Source organism: Podarcis bocagei (assembly GCF_964188305.1).
Source record: "Podarcis bocagei genome assembly, chromosome: 1".
Classification (NCBI taxonomy): Eukaryota; Metazoa; Chordata; class Lepidosauria; order Squamata; family Lacertidae; genus Podarcis; species Podarcis bocagei.
In genome coordinates this window covers 24,944,449-24,962,608 of record NC_138125.1, presented here as the reverse complement: position 1 = coordinate 24,962,608, position 18,160 = coordinate 24,944,449, and the positions used below count along the sequence as shown (strand labels likewise).

General features: G+C 44.7%; 1 protein-coding gene across 4 annotated transcripts in view; it reads right to left on the bottom strand.

Annotated features, from left to right (window-relative positions):
* FOXN3 (forkhead box N3) overlaps positions 1-10,872 on the bottom strand; it is a 146,510-nt gene extending 135,638 nt beyond the window's left edge. For 3 of the 4 annotated variants that reach the window (XM_081173690.1, XM_081173692.1, XM_081173693.1), the window contains exons 1-2: positions 8,624-9,449; positions 3,499-4,055 (exon numbers count right to left, since the gene is read on the bottom strand). In XM_081173690.1, the coding sequence (XP_081029816.1) occupies positions 3,499-4,041 (543 nt within the window). In that variant the 5' untranslated portion in view covers positions 4,042-4,055; positions 8,624-9,449. The other variant, XM_081173691.1, reaches the window with a different exon arrangement.
* Positions 10,873-18,160: the final 7,288 nt, after the last annotated feature.

The window sequence follows — 18,160 nt, the reverse complement described above, 5'->3', positions numbered from 1 at the left end:
TCATTTTTCCTGGCACAAATACATAGGCCAGTTGACTGGAATGCTGAACAGTAGCACCTTCACTAACACCAAATAACAGAAACTGAAGTAATACAGTGGTACCGCTGGTTACGTACTTAATTCGTTCCGGAGGTCCGTTCTTAACCTGAAACTGTTCTTAACCTGAAGCACCACTTTAGCTAATGGAGCCTACCGCTGCTGCCGGGCCACTGCCATGCGATTTCTGTTCTCATCCTGAAACAAAGTTCTTAACCAGAGGTACTATTTCTGGGTTAGCGGAGTCTGTAACCTGAAGCATATGTAACCCGAGGTACAACAATCACTTCAGGCCTGCAGAGATAGTTGGTACCATTTCTCTCTTTTGGCAATTGGGAGAGGGTGGGGAAGCATACCCAATGCCCACTATGCCATTTCTACTTTCTAGCATTTTGAAGAAACAGGATGGGAAAGTTTACGCCTGGCCAAATAATTAAAGATTTTTTGTTTATTATTATTATTCTTTTGAGAGTGTTCTTGACCATTTAGTCACCAGGAGAGTCCGAATAACCACACTCTTACCTGCCACTTACTTTGCTTACGTAACAAATAAAGTTCCTAAATTTCATCAACTTTGATTTAAATGAAGCCTCCTTACTGCACACAGGCAAATCTTGCCTCAGCAGCTGTTTGCAAGATGCATCCTCCCACTGAAATGAGGACATGCTTCTAACACAGCTACATAAGCAACTAGCATTCTGCAAGCAAGCTACCTCAACTCCTTCACCTTTCAAATTATACAAAGGAAAGAGCCACGCAACAGAAATGTGCTCATAGGATTTTGTTGTTGGGACCTGTCTGTCTCGAGAGACAATGGAAAGCAATTCTGGGGGTGAAATCAAACTGCTGCGTCAGCAGCACTGAAGTGATCTCCCCAGGGTGAAAGCCTGGGCAGTGTGCATGGAGGTCTGGGGTTGCCCAGATTACAAGATCCCCTTCTTGGCCTCACTGATGTGGTCCAAAGGAAAGCAGAGCAACCCATTTGGCACCAGCTTGGCTGCAGGAGTTGCCAAAAGAAGGCATACAAGGCATTATCCAACCTGATTAGAGACAGCATTCTGGAATTCTTGGGATAGTGATTTATTTTTTTATTTTTTTTTTGTACTTAAATATAAGAGTCTCAGAAGAAGCCACAAGACGTTACCAGGTCATTACAATGGTCCAAAGAAAGGTCTTTAGTCATATGATATAGCTCAGCTGCTAAAACTATAGGGACGGACCAGGGCCCTATGGCAGAGTGCATGTTGCTCATGCAGAAAGTCCAACATTCAATTCCTGGCATCTCCAGTTAAAAGGCTCAGGTAGCAAGTTATGAAAGAAGACCTCTTCCCTGAGATTCTGGAGAGGTGCTGCCTTCATCCTTGGCCATGCTACCTGAGGCTGATGGACAAATCGTCTGACCTAGCACAAGGAAGATTCCTAAGTAAAGCAAAGGGATATTTGATCCCAAGCAAGCACACAGCTTAAGCTCCCTGCAATATCGCTGGCAAAGAAGTTGAGTATGTGAAATACTTTCTCCTTGAAGATACCAGAACTTCACCTCACCCCACCTCATGTCTCAACTCAAGCACAGAAAAGAACAGGCCAAGCCTTTATTCTGCAATCGAAATTTTCCCCCAGACACACTGGTCTGTGTGGATGTACGTACAAGAGTATTTGCAGCTTCATCTCTCCTGAGCCTAAGCACCACTAAAAGCCCCATGTAACAGAAGGCAACACGCATAGTAAACCAACAGCTCATAACAAGAACAAAAGTGGATGCAAGGACACCCAGGAACCTTTACATTTGATTCTAGGAATAAGGGAGGAACTGCAAATATTTTCAAGGTTTACTCCAATTATCAGAGATGCAACCTGTCTAGGAAAGATTCGCCCCCTCAAAAAAATGTTTATAGAAGTAACTAAGTGAAGAACAATGTTCAACCCAACCTCTGCGGTTTACATGCATCTAGTACTCCTAGCGGTGCAGCAATAAAACTGCTGGCACATTTGCATAGCTAAGCAGTGTCTGGTCAAGTACGGTTTCAAATTGGATGGGAACCACATTCCTGCACTGAAGGAGGTTAAACTAAATGAGCCTTGGGGTCCCTTCCAATTCTACAATTCTAGGATTATAGTATAGCAGGAAACCATCACACAAGCACAATATTTCATGTTATTCATGGAGAGACAAGATGGGAGGTTTTTTCTTAAAGCCATGTACAACATGCATTTATACAAACAGCACTTTCTTACAGCTGTCTAGACAAAGATTTGAATGCTGTTAAAAATGAACTATTCAAGAGCAAATACTGGCTCTTGGAATGCAATGAACTAAAAATGGGAGGATGGGAAGAATAGACACAGGACTGTTTGTTGCATTTTAAACATGGATGGGAGGAGGCTTTTGCTTTCTGCTTGACAGCAGTTTGCTGTGTTGTCTGATGCGAGAAGATGTGGTGAACACAAAGTCTTGTGCAAACCATGGTTTCTGAAACTGTCTTGTTTGGCCTGATCACAGTTAGCATGAGTTGCAATTCAAGGTCCAGACAAGTGGGCAGACTGTGGTTTACTGGAGCTGAGGGTGAAACTGTCTGGTATCAACCTCCTGGCCACATGAGAAAGAGAGAACATTGTGCAGTCCCAGGACTGACTTTGGCTCGTGCACATTGCACTGAACCACGTGCAAATGATGTGCAAATGTAGGCAGTGAGTGAGCTAGGAAGTTTACAAACTGTCAAGGATTCATTCCCATCTTAAAGGCTTTTTAAGTCAAAAAAAAAAATCACAAACTTGAATGCTACACTTAGGCAGCAATCCTATACCAATTCACCTAGAATAAAGTCCCACTGAACTCAATAAGGTTTACTTCTGAGTAGATGGAAGTCAAGCTCTCAACTCAGATTGATTGAGACAACTCATTCTAGACCAGTCTTTTCCCAAATTGACACCCTCCAGATATTTTGGACAACTCCCATCAGCCCCAGGCAGCACATTGTCTCCAAATCTGAAGAAGGCATGTTCTGTATGGTTTTAGTCATTTCAGGAGGGTCAGGGGTTCACTCTCTCCAAGGGCCATCAGCTCCTGTTCCAGCTGGACTCTCTGCCTCCCCACCAGCTGCCCTGGGGGTATAACCCCAATGACTTTAAAAAATGCATTTTACTGCTGGCTTGCAAAGCATCCTGGACGGATTTGCATCCCAAAAGCCTGCCCTGTATTCTGTTAACTATAAGTTTTAAGATGTTTGTCCTGAGCAGGACCCAGTAGTTGAAGAGTGAGATGGGAAGAGTGAGAGCAACTAGGCGGGGGCGGGAAATACACTGAGAATATGACTAGATTTATGAACAAAGATCCTCTTAAGAATCACTGGAAGCTATTTCTCACGGATAAAAGAGAAGGAACAAAAGGCAGAATATAAACAATAGGAAATCGCCATCAGCAGATCAAATGGGTTACACGGAGTAGTATCACTCCAGCCTCACCTGACTTCTGTCTTTGTCCACCTTCTTAAAACACTTATTCAACGACAGATTATGCCTCACAGAGTTTTTCCATCCAGTGGGGGCATTTGCAAAATAAGGAAAGTGTTCCAAAATCCAGTTGTATATATCCTTTACAGGCAGCCGTTTGGTTGGAGAATCCTCAATGGCCATAAATATGAGGCAGCTAAAGGAGTAGGGCGGTTTGCAGTTGGGGTTTTGCTTGGCATCGTAGGGCATGTCAGCGTGAGCAGGTGATGGAGGGGTGTCGTCATCAAGGTCTTGTACTGGGCTAACACTTCTTAAGACCGAGTCCCCGAAACTTTTCAGCAAGTTCTTGCTCTCGTGCAACCAGTTCAAGTTGGTGAGCTCTTCATCCTCCATGGGACCTTTTTCCAACCGGAGGGCAGGTAAAGGAAAGTCTAAGTCCTCATCGTCGTGAAGCGTCTTTGCTAAGTCTCTATCCCGGTAACACTGGCTCAATCCACTGGAAACACTAATTCCCGAGCTTTCTGGCTTCTTACTGGGAGGCATAACTGGACCCATTTAGACGGAGACTCCTGGTAATAAATCCAAATTTTTAAAAAGAGTGTTAGGTGGTAAAGGTATAGACAGCATCACAACATTCTGGTAGCTTTTCCCCAGTCTACAATTTGGCCTTTTATGAATCCTACTTTTTTTAAAAAAACAAGAAGACAGACTCACATAACATAAACACACATCCAGGCTTGTTAAGCAGGAAGATTCAGAGGCTAGAGCAGAAATGAGATTTCAATCGCTGGCATACAAATGAAGATGCTTCGTTTTTGCCTTCTTGCAAAGCTCTAAAGTGGAGAGAAAGGTACTCATATATTCTAGGGGTCCTTCTTAAGGCTGCAATCCTACATTACACTTACCTGAGGAGTAAGCGCTATTGGAATCAGTGGGACTTACTTCTGAGCAAGCATGCCTAGGCTTGGAGGACTGCAAATATCGCTGGTCATGTCACTCCTACCGCTTGTAATAAGCACAAAAAATTGAGAGCTTAAGACCAGTTGCTTCAGATTAAGTTCAGCTGTTTCACTTCCAGTACGAACACTGCCACATTATAATTATAGCCTCTTTGGCTCAGTGCGCAAGCAGGCAAAACTCCATGTTTACACACACACACACACACACACACACACTCTTACAGCCAAGTGTTCATTCTCTGCAGCTACCAACTTTTTGCCTCCAAAACAGCAGGGCAGAAGGATTCTGCAGCATGGGTTAAGAATCAAGCTCCAGGGATCAAAGGGAGGGGGAGAAGGAGACACAAAAGGAGATTCCACCCCAGTGAAACAAATTTAAATGAAACAAGAGTGAGCGATGGATATGATAAGCATGACTTAGAAGAAAGCATGAAGAATGACATCATACACCAATCAGTAGAGTTGCTATACTGAGCCCAGAGAATAATAATAAGCAAAAATAGACAAGGCTTTAGTGCATTTTAATTATCTCAAACCAGGGTATTAAACAAAACAAGCTGCAACACATATAGAAAGAAGCTTGAATTTATGTAACACAAAAACATCCATACTCAATCTTCATAGTTCTTTCTTTCCCAAAAGCCAACTTCCAAATACACCTATAAGTATCAAGTCTGACTTCTGTGCTCAAGATTAAGCATCCACCTTACAATCCAAAGCATATCAACCCAGAAGTAAGTCCTAATGAACTCAAGGGGGCTTACTCCCAGGTAAGTGGGGTTAGGACTGTAGCTCTCTAGGCCATATTTCTACCATCAGCACCAATATGATCCAGAACAGGCTACACTTCTACCAAAGGCCTAAGGCAAACCATTTGATTATTTAAGAAAGGAGTTGGTACCTGTTCTATTCTTTATTCATTTAAGAGCACGAAAACTTTTGTATGGTTGCAAAGGTTGTATGATGAAGCACATTGAAAGTTTGCCTACTCTAGCACCGACTGCAATTGTTCTCATGAAATACATCATGCTACGTACACTGCATAAAGTTTTTAACAGGAAGTGTGGTATACAATTTTTATACAGGTCAGCAAACATATACTCTAAGAGGAAGGCTTTCTGCTTTAAAAGAAAAAGCATCTGAGAAGTGAAACTTGGCTCTTTAAAAAAAGAGTCAAACAAGTGTTTAGAAGAACCTCTAATTTAAAAACACTGCATTACACTTTTCAGAGAATTTTCCACCCAACACAATACTTTTCGATTGTGTTTTGATGCTGTCAAAGAGATGCTTTAAAACAAGGGAATGTTATAATTACATAAGAGGTAATTAGAGATGGGGAGGGCAGAGAAAGATTACCATGCAATAAAGAATGGATAAAATTGGACAATGACGTAGATGAAAATTAAAAATCTTAGGGGGACAAGTTATTTCATATCAAACTCTGTAAAGCCAAGCTCAGCAAATGAAAAGAAAAGTGTAACTTATTAGGTTTTCTAAAAGTAGTTTAAAAATGAAAAAAGTTGGAAATTACATACCCCAGTTCCCCTCCCAATGTGGTGGAAAAGATTTTTATGCCCCGGAAATCACTTCCATATTCCTGTTGCTCTAGTAATATTTAAACTTTTCATTTGTACTTACCATTTAATGGGAAGTTATTTCAGAAAATGTTTCCCTTTAAATGAATCGAAGAACTCAAGTATCGAGGGGGTGGGAGAGGGATGCATAGAAAAATAAGCCCTAAATTATACCACACTTTGTGTGGGTCCCTAAAACATCATTTATACCCTCCTCCCCATTCACCACTTCCAGTTGGGAGTAGTGTAGCCAAATGAGTTCAGTACAAACAGAATGCATGTCCCATGAGCAAGCTTTTAAATAGGAAAATTATATCATGGCTGACAACATAATTTAATTGCACTGTTGCTATGACGACATGCTGCTCTCTTTCAGTTTAATTTGCTTACTTGCCCGCGTTCTCCCAAAGGGCCATATCATACCACCAATTTTCACACAAAAACTAGTGACATATCTTTAAGAGATGGGTACAGGGGCTCAAAATCCTGCAGCTCTCAAGCATCAAGCTTAATTGCATGGTGGCGTGCGAGCCTGACCAAAGTTAGTTAAAGCTGCAATCCTCAAATCACTTATCTTTAGTATAGCAGACACAGCGGAGGGAACTTCATCACATCTGCCACTTTAAAGCATGTGATATTGGGGCAGCAACCCAAAGCAATGCATGCTAGGAGTGAATGCAACTGAACTCAATTTAGGATCACATTGTAAATGCCTTGGAGTTTCTACTAATAATAGTTTGTTAAAACAATGAATATGCTACTGGGAAACGTCACATTTGAACAAAACAAACCTGAAGCTGCATTAGGCCATACACATTTCAACAGCAACAACCTTGCTTTAGTCAGCTGGTTCTACATGTTTTAACTCCGCTGTAAACATTTGAAACATGTCGTCGTTTTGCAAACGCTGCAAAGGACATGCAGGGTTTTGTTTTTAATATAAAGGAGGACAACCATTTCCAGGAGGGAATCAAAACTTCTTCTTTTTCCCCTTCACCTTGAAATCCAGGAGCCTCACGTCACAATTCCATACGGAGGACATGGAAAAGTTCCCAGTACCGTGCGAGGACAGACAATCACGTAGCCTCTAAGTTACGTTAGAGGACAGAAATCCTAGCCCTGGATTTAAGTGTGTGTGGAGGGGGACTCAGAAACACATTAAAAAAAAGATGTTTCCCAACACCAGCCAATCTTTCCAGTGTCAGACTCCAGCTCTCTCCTGCACTTCGTACTTCACACGAATCAGAGGAGGTGCTGCAGTTAGGCAAACATTTTTTAATCTGCTGCCAGTTAAGTAGCTCCATCAGATATGTCCACAGCTGCAGTGCTTAGGGGCAAGTCTAAAAGCAAACTTCATTGTTGTAGAAGAAAGGCACAATATCTCTCGCATTCTCGGTTGTAAAACTGACATGGCAGAATCAGACAAGAAGCGGGGAGTGCGGGAATCAAGCCAGATCACTATTAGTGCTTCTCAGGACTGATATATACATTACAGGCCAGGCTCAAACAGATGTGTCTCTTTTAAAAACATACAACGGGGGCGTCATTTTGAAGGGACTAAAAGGACAACCAGCCAGGGTTTTTCTCGCTGCACTTTGCTACACTCCCTACTGTACTTGTCAAAAACATTTGAAGGGGAGAAGGAGCTCGCGGATTGGCCGGGATTCGAATCAATCAATGGCGTTGCTAGGAGACTGCAAAACTGCTCCTATAAAGTGCCATTTGCAGCAAACATACCTTCAATGCTGTTCAGATGTCATAAACCTTGTACTGCCCCCCATTACACCATAATAAATGCAAAAAAAAATTCCTCAAAACAAACTTACAAACTAACTTCAGGAACTAAATGGACTATATATATATATATATATGTGTGTGTGTGTGTGAAAGATTAAAAGAATATGAAGACTGGCTTCCTCCACTGGAGAATAACGAGAGGATTTTAAAACAAGATAAATAAAGAACAACACTCCCCACCCCCGTCTTAAAAAAGAGTTTGGTAATAAATGCACTACAGAGGGATAAACCACTCTCAAGCCAATGGGCAAAAATAGCACACAAATGCTTTTAAAGGTTGAAGCATTCCTCGACTGGGCACAATTTCCCCCCTCCCTTCCTAACTTTCCATACAATGCCAACTCTATTCGCCAACAGTCTTCGGAAATCAGGCAGCTCCAGCAGCAACATTACATATTCGGGTCGTGGCTGCAACTCTCAGCTCGATCCGCTTCCTGCTTTCCTTCACCCAACACACACGGGAGTTTCGGGGTGGAGGGGTAGTCGAAATTAAGACGACCAGCACGTTGCTTTTTCAGACATCCCGAACTAACTGGCTGCCTTCTTGTGGGGCTGACCCACCTTATCATGCGTGCGTGTCTCTCCCTTCTCCCCACCCCCCCTCAACCCACTCCGGCTTCTTCTTCTTGCCGATTTCATTGCAGAGAATCTTACGCAATCTTCCCAACAAGGGAACCATGAATTTTCAAAAAACAAAAATCCACACACAGCGCAAGACACAAAAAACAAGCAGCAGCAGCAAGCACGCACAAATATATATGTATTTTTATAAAATAATAAAAAATATAGATAAATCCCCAAACTTACCTGGGGCTTGGAAGAGCTCTAGATTTTTACTGCTGCCTTTTCCATGGTCATTATGCAAACTTTTCATCCGACTGAGCGAGGCATCGCTTCCTCCCCCAGCCTGGAGCCAACAATGTGGCCGAAGGGAGCGAGTGGGGGGGAGAGAGAGAGAAGGGGAGCCAGGAGCCGTGGGGAGGGGGGAGCATGGGACCCTGCTGCAATTCCCCCCTCTTCGCTTCGCCCTCCTACCTACCTACCCACCCACCCCCGACCTACCTCTCCCCCCTCCCTGCCTGCCTTTCTGTCTGCCCGCCTGTCTACACTACTCCCGGTTGGAGTAGCGGTTTGGGTCAGAGCGAGCCGAAGAACGCCAAATTGTTTCCACTGCAAACAACAAAAAAAGGCAACACATGACCACGGGTGGGAGGGAGCGGGGAGAGAGAGAGAGAGAGAGAGAGAGACGGAGAGAGAAACGTGGGCAGGGCCAGCCGAGACTAGCCGCCACAGCGGGAAGGAGAAGAGGGCTGGGCTAGGACCGGGGGAAGAGGAAGAGAGAGGAAGGTCCCTCGCCTTTAGCGCGCCGCGAGCGCAATTGCGCGGCAGGAGAAACGCGAGGAAAGGAAGCGCCGCGGCAGCGCGCCGAGCTCGGGGGCGCACGCAGCCCTCGGCGGAGGTCGCCAAAGCAAAGGGCGCTCCATGCCCTGCTCCTCCTCCTCCTCGCCTGCCCCGACCGAGGCCTGTGATCCCCTCACAGGAAATTCTCAGGCTGCTTCTGCCTGCCGCCGCCTCTTTTGGCCTGCTTCCCCCGGCTCTCCTCTCCACCACTTGGAGAGTCCGAAACGTTGCACGAACCCACCTCCTTCGCTTCTTCCGACTGGCTTTTCCGTCTCCCCTCCGCCCTGCTTCCCACCAGCCTACGTGGTATGTGGATGAGCTTGAAAGTCACTTCAGGGAAAGGAGAGAGAGCGAGAGAGAGCGCGCCTGGGTGTGTGGTTTGTGTGTATGCGCGCGCGCGCACACACACGCGAGCTTCACCCCTCTCGAACAGCAAACCGGTCAATAGTTTTGTATTTCGAAACCCTTCAGCAAAAAGACAGCAGACAGCAAGTTTCAAAGTCGGCTTCAACTTGGTGAGAAGACCACAGAGAAGAGAGTGTGTTTGTGTGTCTCTTGGGTCACATGAAGAGGAGCGGTGCTGGAGCAGCCCGAAGGCCTATCTGCTTTAGTCCCACAGCAGCCAGCCAGAGGATGCCCTTTGGGAAACCTGCAACAGCCCTCTCCGACTCACAAGTGTAGAGGCGTCTTGACTGGTAGCCAACAAAACCTTCACAAGTTTTGAGGCTGCAATCCTATGCATGCTGATCTGAGAGTAAGCCCCACTGAAAATGGAGATTGACTTCTGAGTAAGCTTGTGGAGATTGCACTGTCATTGTGCAGAAGCCTTCATGGGATAGTGTCTTCATAAGATGAGGGTTCTCAGATGGCAGATTTTATGTATTTATAAGCAAGTGAGAGAGCTGTAAACAGAAGGGGGGAAAGGCCTGAAATGTCTGTAAGCGTTCTGTTGCCAACTCACTGTAAACAGTTAATCTTTAAGTGTTTCAGGCTGCGATCCTATAACCACTTTCCTGGGAGTAAGTTCCATTGGATATACTTCCAAGTAGACATGGATAGGCTCGCAGTGTCTTTTATTTATATATTGTCTCCTCAAACTCTCGCTTTAAAAGCCCAGCTAAAGAATGCAGCAGAAACAGTTGTGATTCTTGAAGGCTATTTCACTCCTCAACCCAAGGATTAATTTCCATCCTCGAAAAAAATGTATTTTATGGACTATAAAAGTACCTGTTTCCCACAATGTAAATGAATCAGGAAAGCTGAAACTCCCCAAAATACACCATGGAGGAGAACAAAGGACACACCACACACACCAGTGCTGAAATTTTAGCAAAATACTCCATCCTGGGCATGTTTACGCCCAATGAAGGTCTCACTGAGTTCAGTGAGCCTTGCTCCCAAGTAAGCACATACAGGAACCAGATACAGTCATACCTCATGTTACGTTTGCTTCATGATATGTTTTTTCAGGTTGCGACCTGGAAGTACCGGAAAGGGTTACTTCCGGGTTTTGCCGCTCGCGCATGCGCAGATGCGCAAAATGACGTCACACGCATGCGCACAAGCAGCGAATCATGACCCGCGCGTGTGCAGATGCAGGTTGCATTCTTTTCATGTTGCGAACGGGCCTCCAGAATGGATGCCGTTCGCAACCAGAGGTACCACTGTATTGTATATCTGTGTATGTATTGAAGGTTAGAACATCTGACGCGGCCAGCCCAACCAATTAAGCAGAGATGGCCCAAGATATATCAGCATGTGAAACAGAAAATTTAAGCAATGCCCACGACGGTAGGAAAAACAATAGACAAAACAAGTATGACCTTGCAACGAAATGTTCCAGTGTGGGATGCTTCTGTTAGGATTCTAACCACTCCATTCCACCCTATGCCTGCTCTGCCTGGTCCTGTCCTCCCTGCCCAACACTCAGCTTTCTGTACCTACAGAGCATGTTGTCTTCATGACACCATTTGGAGGTTTCTCCCTTTTTTCGGTTTTGCAAAGTGGGGTGGACAGCTGTGATCATTCCCAGTTACATTAACATCTTGGATTATTCCACTGATGATACAGCTGTCTTCTGTCCCTGGGTACATACAATGAAATAGCTCTTTTCCCCTTTTTTAAGGACAGAGACATAACTCTTACTTTGTTCCGGCCACTCCATTCTACTCTCCCTTCCCACTCAATTATCAGGTTCCTCACTTCCCATGCCCTTCTCTCTGTCTTTTGTGCCACAGAGTTACTGTCAGGCTGTTTACTGGGTCCTTCCCCCCCATCTTTCTTCCCTTAACTTGTGCATACTTGGGGTTACTTACTCCCAAGTTCTGCCACTACTCTCGTGCATTGCTGCTGTGGGTTTAGTTACATAAGCACAGGAAGCCTCAAATTGGTATTAGTGTACAGGTTGACAATTTGCTGCCCTTTAATAAGTATCCTGAAATTGGTCACGGGTCACCTGGCAAGTTGCCTTACTGTGGAGTGAGCCAAGCCCCTGCCTGAGGATGTGGTCTGTTTAACAAGTGTGTGGCATGCTCCATGGGGCTACAGCTATTTGTCAGTTTCAGCCCTGGCCTTCCTTGATGACATGGATAGAAAGGATTACAAGTTGTGTAGGCACTTCTTATCCCTGTTCCCCTCCCACAGTATTCCGTGCCTGCTTAATTATGACTTGTGCAATATCTTAAAGTGTTGCAATTCTACAACAATTGGGTTCCGCAACAAGCTGCAGGGTCAGTCTGTGAGCATAAAAACACCCCTGTTCAGCAGACACTTAGGCTCTGGATTTTTTTATGGAAGTATTTTTCTCAACAGCCTTTCCATGGCTGTTCAGAATCATCATCCAAGCCATCAAAGGTGAGGTTGAGAACTTCCTCCATCTTACTTCCCATGCACATTTTAATCAAGCAAGCCTTTTCCCATCTCTCCCAGACTCTCCCCTCCTTGAGTCAACTGCTGATCCAGAAAAGGATCTAACAGCCTAATCTGCACATTAACATTTCTTTCCATTCAGAGGCTAAAGCAATCAGGATGAATTCATCATGCATTTCACTAGCCCAGATTTCCCCCAACTTGCGCTACAAAACTAATGTTTCAATTATGAGTCCTAAATTTGAAGGCCTCTTTCAGTGCTGCAGGACTTGCCTTTTTGTTTAACTGCATTTTTAGTCTTTCATTTGAATTGCTGCGTTTTTAGGATTTAGTTGTAATTTCTAACAGGTTTAAATGTAAAATGCTTTTGAGCTTCCCTTGTAAGAAAAGTGACGCGATGATGATGTCGTACCCTTGGCATTCAGTCCTGAATTTGGGTGGGATCTACCAAGTGTCTCTGGTCTAAGGCCATCAGAAACCAAGGTCCAGGCCTTTTATTCACACATAGGCATCTTAGGGTATTTTAGAGCACAGTTTTGTTTTTTCAGGGTGCATTTCACAATTGTTCACATCAGCACTGCTTCATTAGTATCAGATTCATTTCTGTTTGTGTACACACCAGGGCAAGTTGACCAAACAGGGGCATCTTTACCTTATGCAAAAGTGTTCCACGCTTTGGATGGAGACAAATTAGGAACAGCTTAAGGACTGCGGTCCGCAAGAAGCTGGTTTGAGAATCAACACATTGAAAAAGTAGAATTGCATAGCAAAGTACAGGATATATATGCATTTCGGATAACCTTGTGTAAACATGGATTAAACCCGGCACTGTTAATTCAATGAGTGCACAGCAAATGGGAGTGTGAGCACAGCCCTCGTTGAATTTTATGGAAAGAGTTTGTTCAGTATGGGCAGGATCTAGCCAATGATAAAGCACTTTTGACTGTAATGTCATTTAATTCCATACATAATTTACTTGGAGTAAATTCAAATAGAACATAGTGGGACTAGCTTTTGAGCAAAATGCCTAAAATCAGGCTGCAATCCTAACTAAGCCTGTTTACCTGGGAGTAAGCCCCATTTTGAGGGACGCGGGTGGTGCTGTGGGTTAAACCACAGAGCCTGGGACTTCCCAATCAGAAGGTCGGCGGTTCGAATCCCCGTGACGGGTTGAGCTCTCGTTGCTCGGTCCCTGCTCCTGCCAACCTAGCAGTTCAAAAGCACGAAGTGCAAGTAGATAAATAGGTACCGCTCCGGCGGGAAGGTAAACGGCGTTTCCGTGCGCTGCTCTGGTTTGCCAGAAGCGGCTTAGTCATGCTGGCCACATGACCCAGAAGCTGTACGCCGGCTCCCTCGGCCAATAAAGCAAGATGAGCGCCACAACCCCAGAGTCAGTCACGACTGGACCTAATGGTCAGGGGTCCCTTTACCTTTACTTTAAGCCCCATTTAATTCAGTGGGACTTACTTCTGAGTACTCATGGTTGAGATTGTAAGTTTCTATTTATTTTAATGAGAGGTATGCGACGGGTTGAGCTCCCCTTGCTCAGTTCTGGCTCCTGCCAACTTAGCAGTTCGAAAGCACGCCAAAAAGTGCAAGTAGATAAATAGGTACTGCTCCGGCGGGATGGTAAACGGCGTTTCCGTGTGCTGCTCTGGTTTCGGTGTTCCGTTATGCCAGAAGCGGCTTAATCATGCTGGCCACATGACCCAGAAAAACAAACGCCGGCTCCCTCGGCCTGTAAAGCAAGATGAGCGCCGCAACCCCAGAGTTGTTTGCGACTGGACTTAACTGTCAGGGGTCCTTTTACCTTTACCTTTTTATTTTTAAGTTTTGCAATGTGCCCATATATTTACTGCCAGAAAAATCAAACACCACTAATGAAAACTATTGCATGTCCTCACACACTACGTGCTTCTTCAGACCGTATGCTACTCTGTACATGCTTTTGCTCAGATGGGTATAAATCTCCATGGACATACAACAGTACAAACCAAAGTAAAATAGAGCACATATCTTCCTTGCATTCCTACCTGTCGCATACATACATGCAGAACTGAAATTTCATGTTGAAGGATGTTTTATCAGAAAATGGTATTCTAGCCCCCCCCCCCGCAGTTGCTAAAAACAATTCTAAAACCTCATTAACCACTCACATGTTCATAATAAATCTCAATAACTGAAACAAAACCCTTTTCCCTTTTGAATATCTTCTAATTAAAGATCTGGACAACAGATCCTGATTTTAGTAGGCCACAGAGAAAAATAAAATACCCTTTGCTAATGGAGTAATAACACCATTCTGATAGGCAGGAGCCTATGAACGACATAGCTTTATTATTGTATCCCTGTATCTTATAACTCCAGAAGAGTGGCTGAAACTTTGTCCTGGATAATGTACAGCAGATTCCCTCACTGCCCAAGGCAGCCCCCTGCCAATCTTACTTCCTACTAGCAACAGGAATTAATAAATAAAACAGTGGCCCTCATAAAGCAAAATACCATTGTTCTTTTATCCTTGCTTGCCCTACAAGCATGCCTGTTTATCTAAAGCTAAAGCTGGACCTTGAATTATTAAGTCAAATACCCCTTATCTCATGGCCATTTTGTTGTTTTTAAGACTGCAACCCAAGTTACCAAATGCTAACCCCACCCACAGAAATGTATACACTCGAAAGAGCTCCGAGAGCCCTTTCAGAGAGAGATAAGTAGGTAAATCAACAGAAGAGGAGACGTTGTCCCTCTATTTGCCACTGATGTCAAAAGTCAAGTGTCTCAAAAAACATGTAGGTCAGTTTAATGACCACTGTTTTCAGTGGCAATAAACAGCAGCTCTTCTGGGGCATGATGGGCGGAGGAGGGGCGGGCAGGAAATACATACACACACTTTTAAATACATAGCTAGGAGAGGGGAAACTGGAATGGTCTTATTTATCCAAGAACCAGTTCTGTGCCATTTGATCTTAAAGGGGAAACAGCCATTTGATTCTAAGGAGATCCATGGAGAGTTCTATAACCTAAATTAGAACACAAGGATGACGCTTAAAATCAGTCTGACCAACTTTGTAGTTGTTATAGTGCAATGCTATGCATGTTTAGTTAGTAGGCTAACCTGCCCAGGTCATTGTGTATAGGACTACAATCTTAATTGTTGCATGTGGTGATTAAATTACTACTTAGAATCACACCCAGGTTTGATTGGATGAGGCAATTACATTCCAAGTTTCCTGCCCCCATTGCCAGCCCTTTCCCTACTTCTCAAATATCAGGCAGTCTACATGCACACACACATATATACAGTACAAATGCTTTGTAAAAGACACGTGCTCTTCACTCAGGAACATGTCTACCCTAAGGGTGCTTTCACACAACAACACTCGTGTCAGTTGTTGTAAATGCAGGACATAATACCAAGGATAATTTGATCGTAAAGCCTGCATTGGCTAATATACACAGTGTGGTGTAGTGGTTAAGAGCGGTGGACTCGTAATCTGGTGAGCCGGGTTCAATTCCCTGCTCCTCCACATGCAGCTGCTGGGTGACCTTGGGCTAGTCACACTTATATTATAATAATAATAATAATAATAATAATAATAATAATTTATTTATACCCCACCCATCTGGCTGGGTTTCCCCAGCCACTCTTCTTTGAAGTCTCAGCCTCACACACCTCACAGAGTGTTTGTTGTGGGGGAGGAAGGGAAAGGAGATTGTGAGCCGCTTTTGAGACTCCTTAGGGTAGTGATAAAGTGGGATATCAAATCCAAAATCCAATCCAAACCAAACAACTGCATTACAGAAAGTACATCAGTACTCACACCCTCCCTTCCTTTCTCCCAATTTCCCGAAATGGGTCAGTGGGTGGAAAGCAGGAATCAGAAAATAAAGCAAGAACAGCCTAGGCTTTTCCAGGCAGTCCCTGATTCCATACCCTCCAAATATCCCTATCTTCCAGGGAAAGTCCCGAAACTATGAAATCCAGCACTTGTCCTGAGCGGCGGCAGCAAGGATGACTCTGAGGGGGCATCCCGTTGCCTCTCCGTGGTCTCCTCCTTTGGGCAACTCGTACCAACTGCTGGAGAGTGGGAAGGATGGAGAGAGGCTGCCTCTACCAAGGCCCAGCTCTGGGTGACGCAGAGAGCTCTGAGGTGCAGGCAGAGGGCAGGGCTGCCCTGGGTAGGAAGAAAGGGGGAGCAGAGCAGAGTCCAAGGAGTTTTGATCTGTTTGTTTGTTTGTTTTTTAAACGCTTTGTGCGTCTGTGTCTAATCTTGCTACTTTCTCAAAAAAAATTATTGGCGTGTGTTTTACTTTTTGTAAATCTACCAAAAAAATAAGATAAAATTGGGTTTAGGGGGCTTTCTCAGGACGGTGGAGGGTGTGTGTGCTTTGTCCTATTGACGCAGTGGTGATGGCACTTGTCCTTCTGATAGGAAATGCTCTGTGAGGGGTGTCAAAAATTGGGGGTGGGGAGATTGATAAATGTCCCTGTTTTCATCTGAGGAATGTTGGAGGGTAGATGCATTTATAGCTGCTGCTGCTTCTTTGGTTCTTGCTGTGAGTTACCTAGCTATGTTCTCATACTGCTGCAGTGCAGGTTTTACAGATACCACATTTCCCTTGCACAAATATAATACTACTTTTGCAAGGAAAATGCAATTATTCGCTTGCATAGCACAATCAGCATGACTGCCACAAGCACCTACTGGTTTTGAAGTGCATGTGCACTTGCAGCACTATGAAGTAAAGAAAGTGACAAATGGCTTCTCCAGGTTACCTTGGCAGCAGGTTGACAAGCGAAATGAAATTGACAAGGCTGGTGTTTTGTCTCCACCTCAGCAAAGAATCTCGGCTATGATGAAGCCTGCAGAACCCCCATAAGACTTTACCTGGATTCATTGCACAGTTGGAGAGCAAATTCACACTATAAACTTAAATGGGTTTAACACATGTTGCTTTTCCCCAGGAGACTAAAAATAATTTTGTTTTCACTCCCCATCCCTAGGATTCTTTCAGTGAAATCATTACAATTAAACTATAACTTCGTAATGTAGAGCTGCATGCCTAGAGACAGAGCCTAAGAGCATCTAGAGGGTCAGAGCTTCCTACTCCTCCTTTAGGGACGGAAATTACTCTGGCTCCAGTGTGGTCCTACTGCTGTTTCCCCCCCCCCCCCAATTCTTATACACACAACATTACCCAGGATGCAGAGCTACCCTGCAGTTTCTTGTGAAATACTGTGGTTTGATGCACTTCCCCCCTAAGCCGGCATCAATCCGAGTTGAGATCAGTAGCAGAAAACGAACTAGACAAGTGGTACCTGGAAGACATCCTTTGTCCACCCCCCACCCCCGTCCACCCATTGGTGTGGACCAACTGCGGCCAGCGTGGAAGCACACCATGCGTACAGCAAGGTGTGACCTGAAATGGGAGTGGGGGAGACCTCGCTGTGTTTTAAACTGGTATGTGGACATAACAACAAACGGGTCGCTTTGTCACTGCTTCCCTTGCCTTATGGAAAGCAAGCGGTACATTTCTTCTTCAACGCATTAGAGACCAGCCATTCGCTTCCTTGCTGCTCTGCCAAAAGCCAAGAAGAAAATGATTCATCGTCCACTAGCTGTGGTCTAAAACCACAGAGCCTCTTGGGCTTGCCAATCAGAAGGTCGGCGGTTCGAATCCTTGCGACAGGGTGAGCTCCTGTTGTTCGGTACCTGCTCCTGCCCACCTAGCAGTTCGAAAGCACACCAGTGCAAGTAGATAAATAGGTACCGTTCCGGCGGGAAGGCAAACAGCGTTTCCGTGCGCTGCTCTGGTTTGCCAGAAGCGGCTTAGTCATGCTGGCCACATGACCCGGAAGCTGTACGCCAGCTCCCTCGGCCAATAAAGCGAGATGAGCGCCGCAACCCCAGAGTCGTCCGCAACTGGACCTAATGGTCAGGGGTCCCTTTACCTTTACTTTTACCACTAGTGTAGCAGACCTCTGCAATTGAAATCCACCCCCCATCACCCACAGCCCTCTCACACACCCTGAAAATCTGTTCCAGGAAGGCAGAGGACCCTCTGGAGCAGATTTTA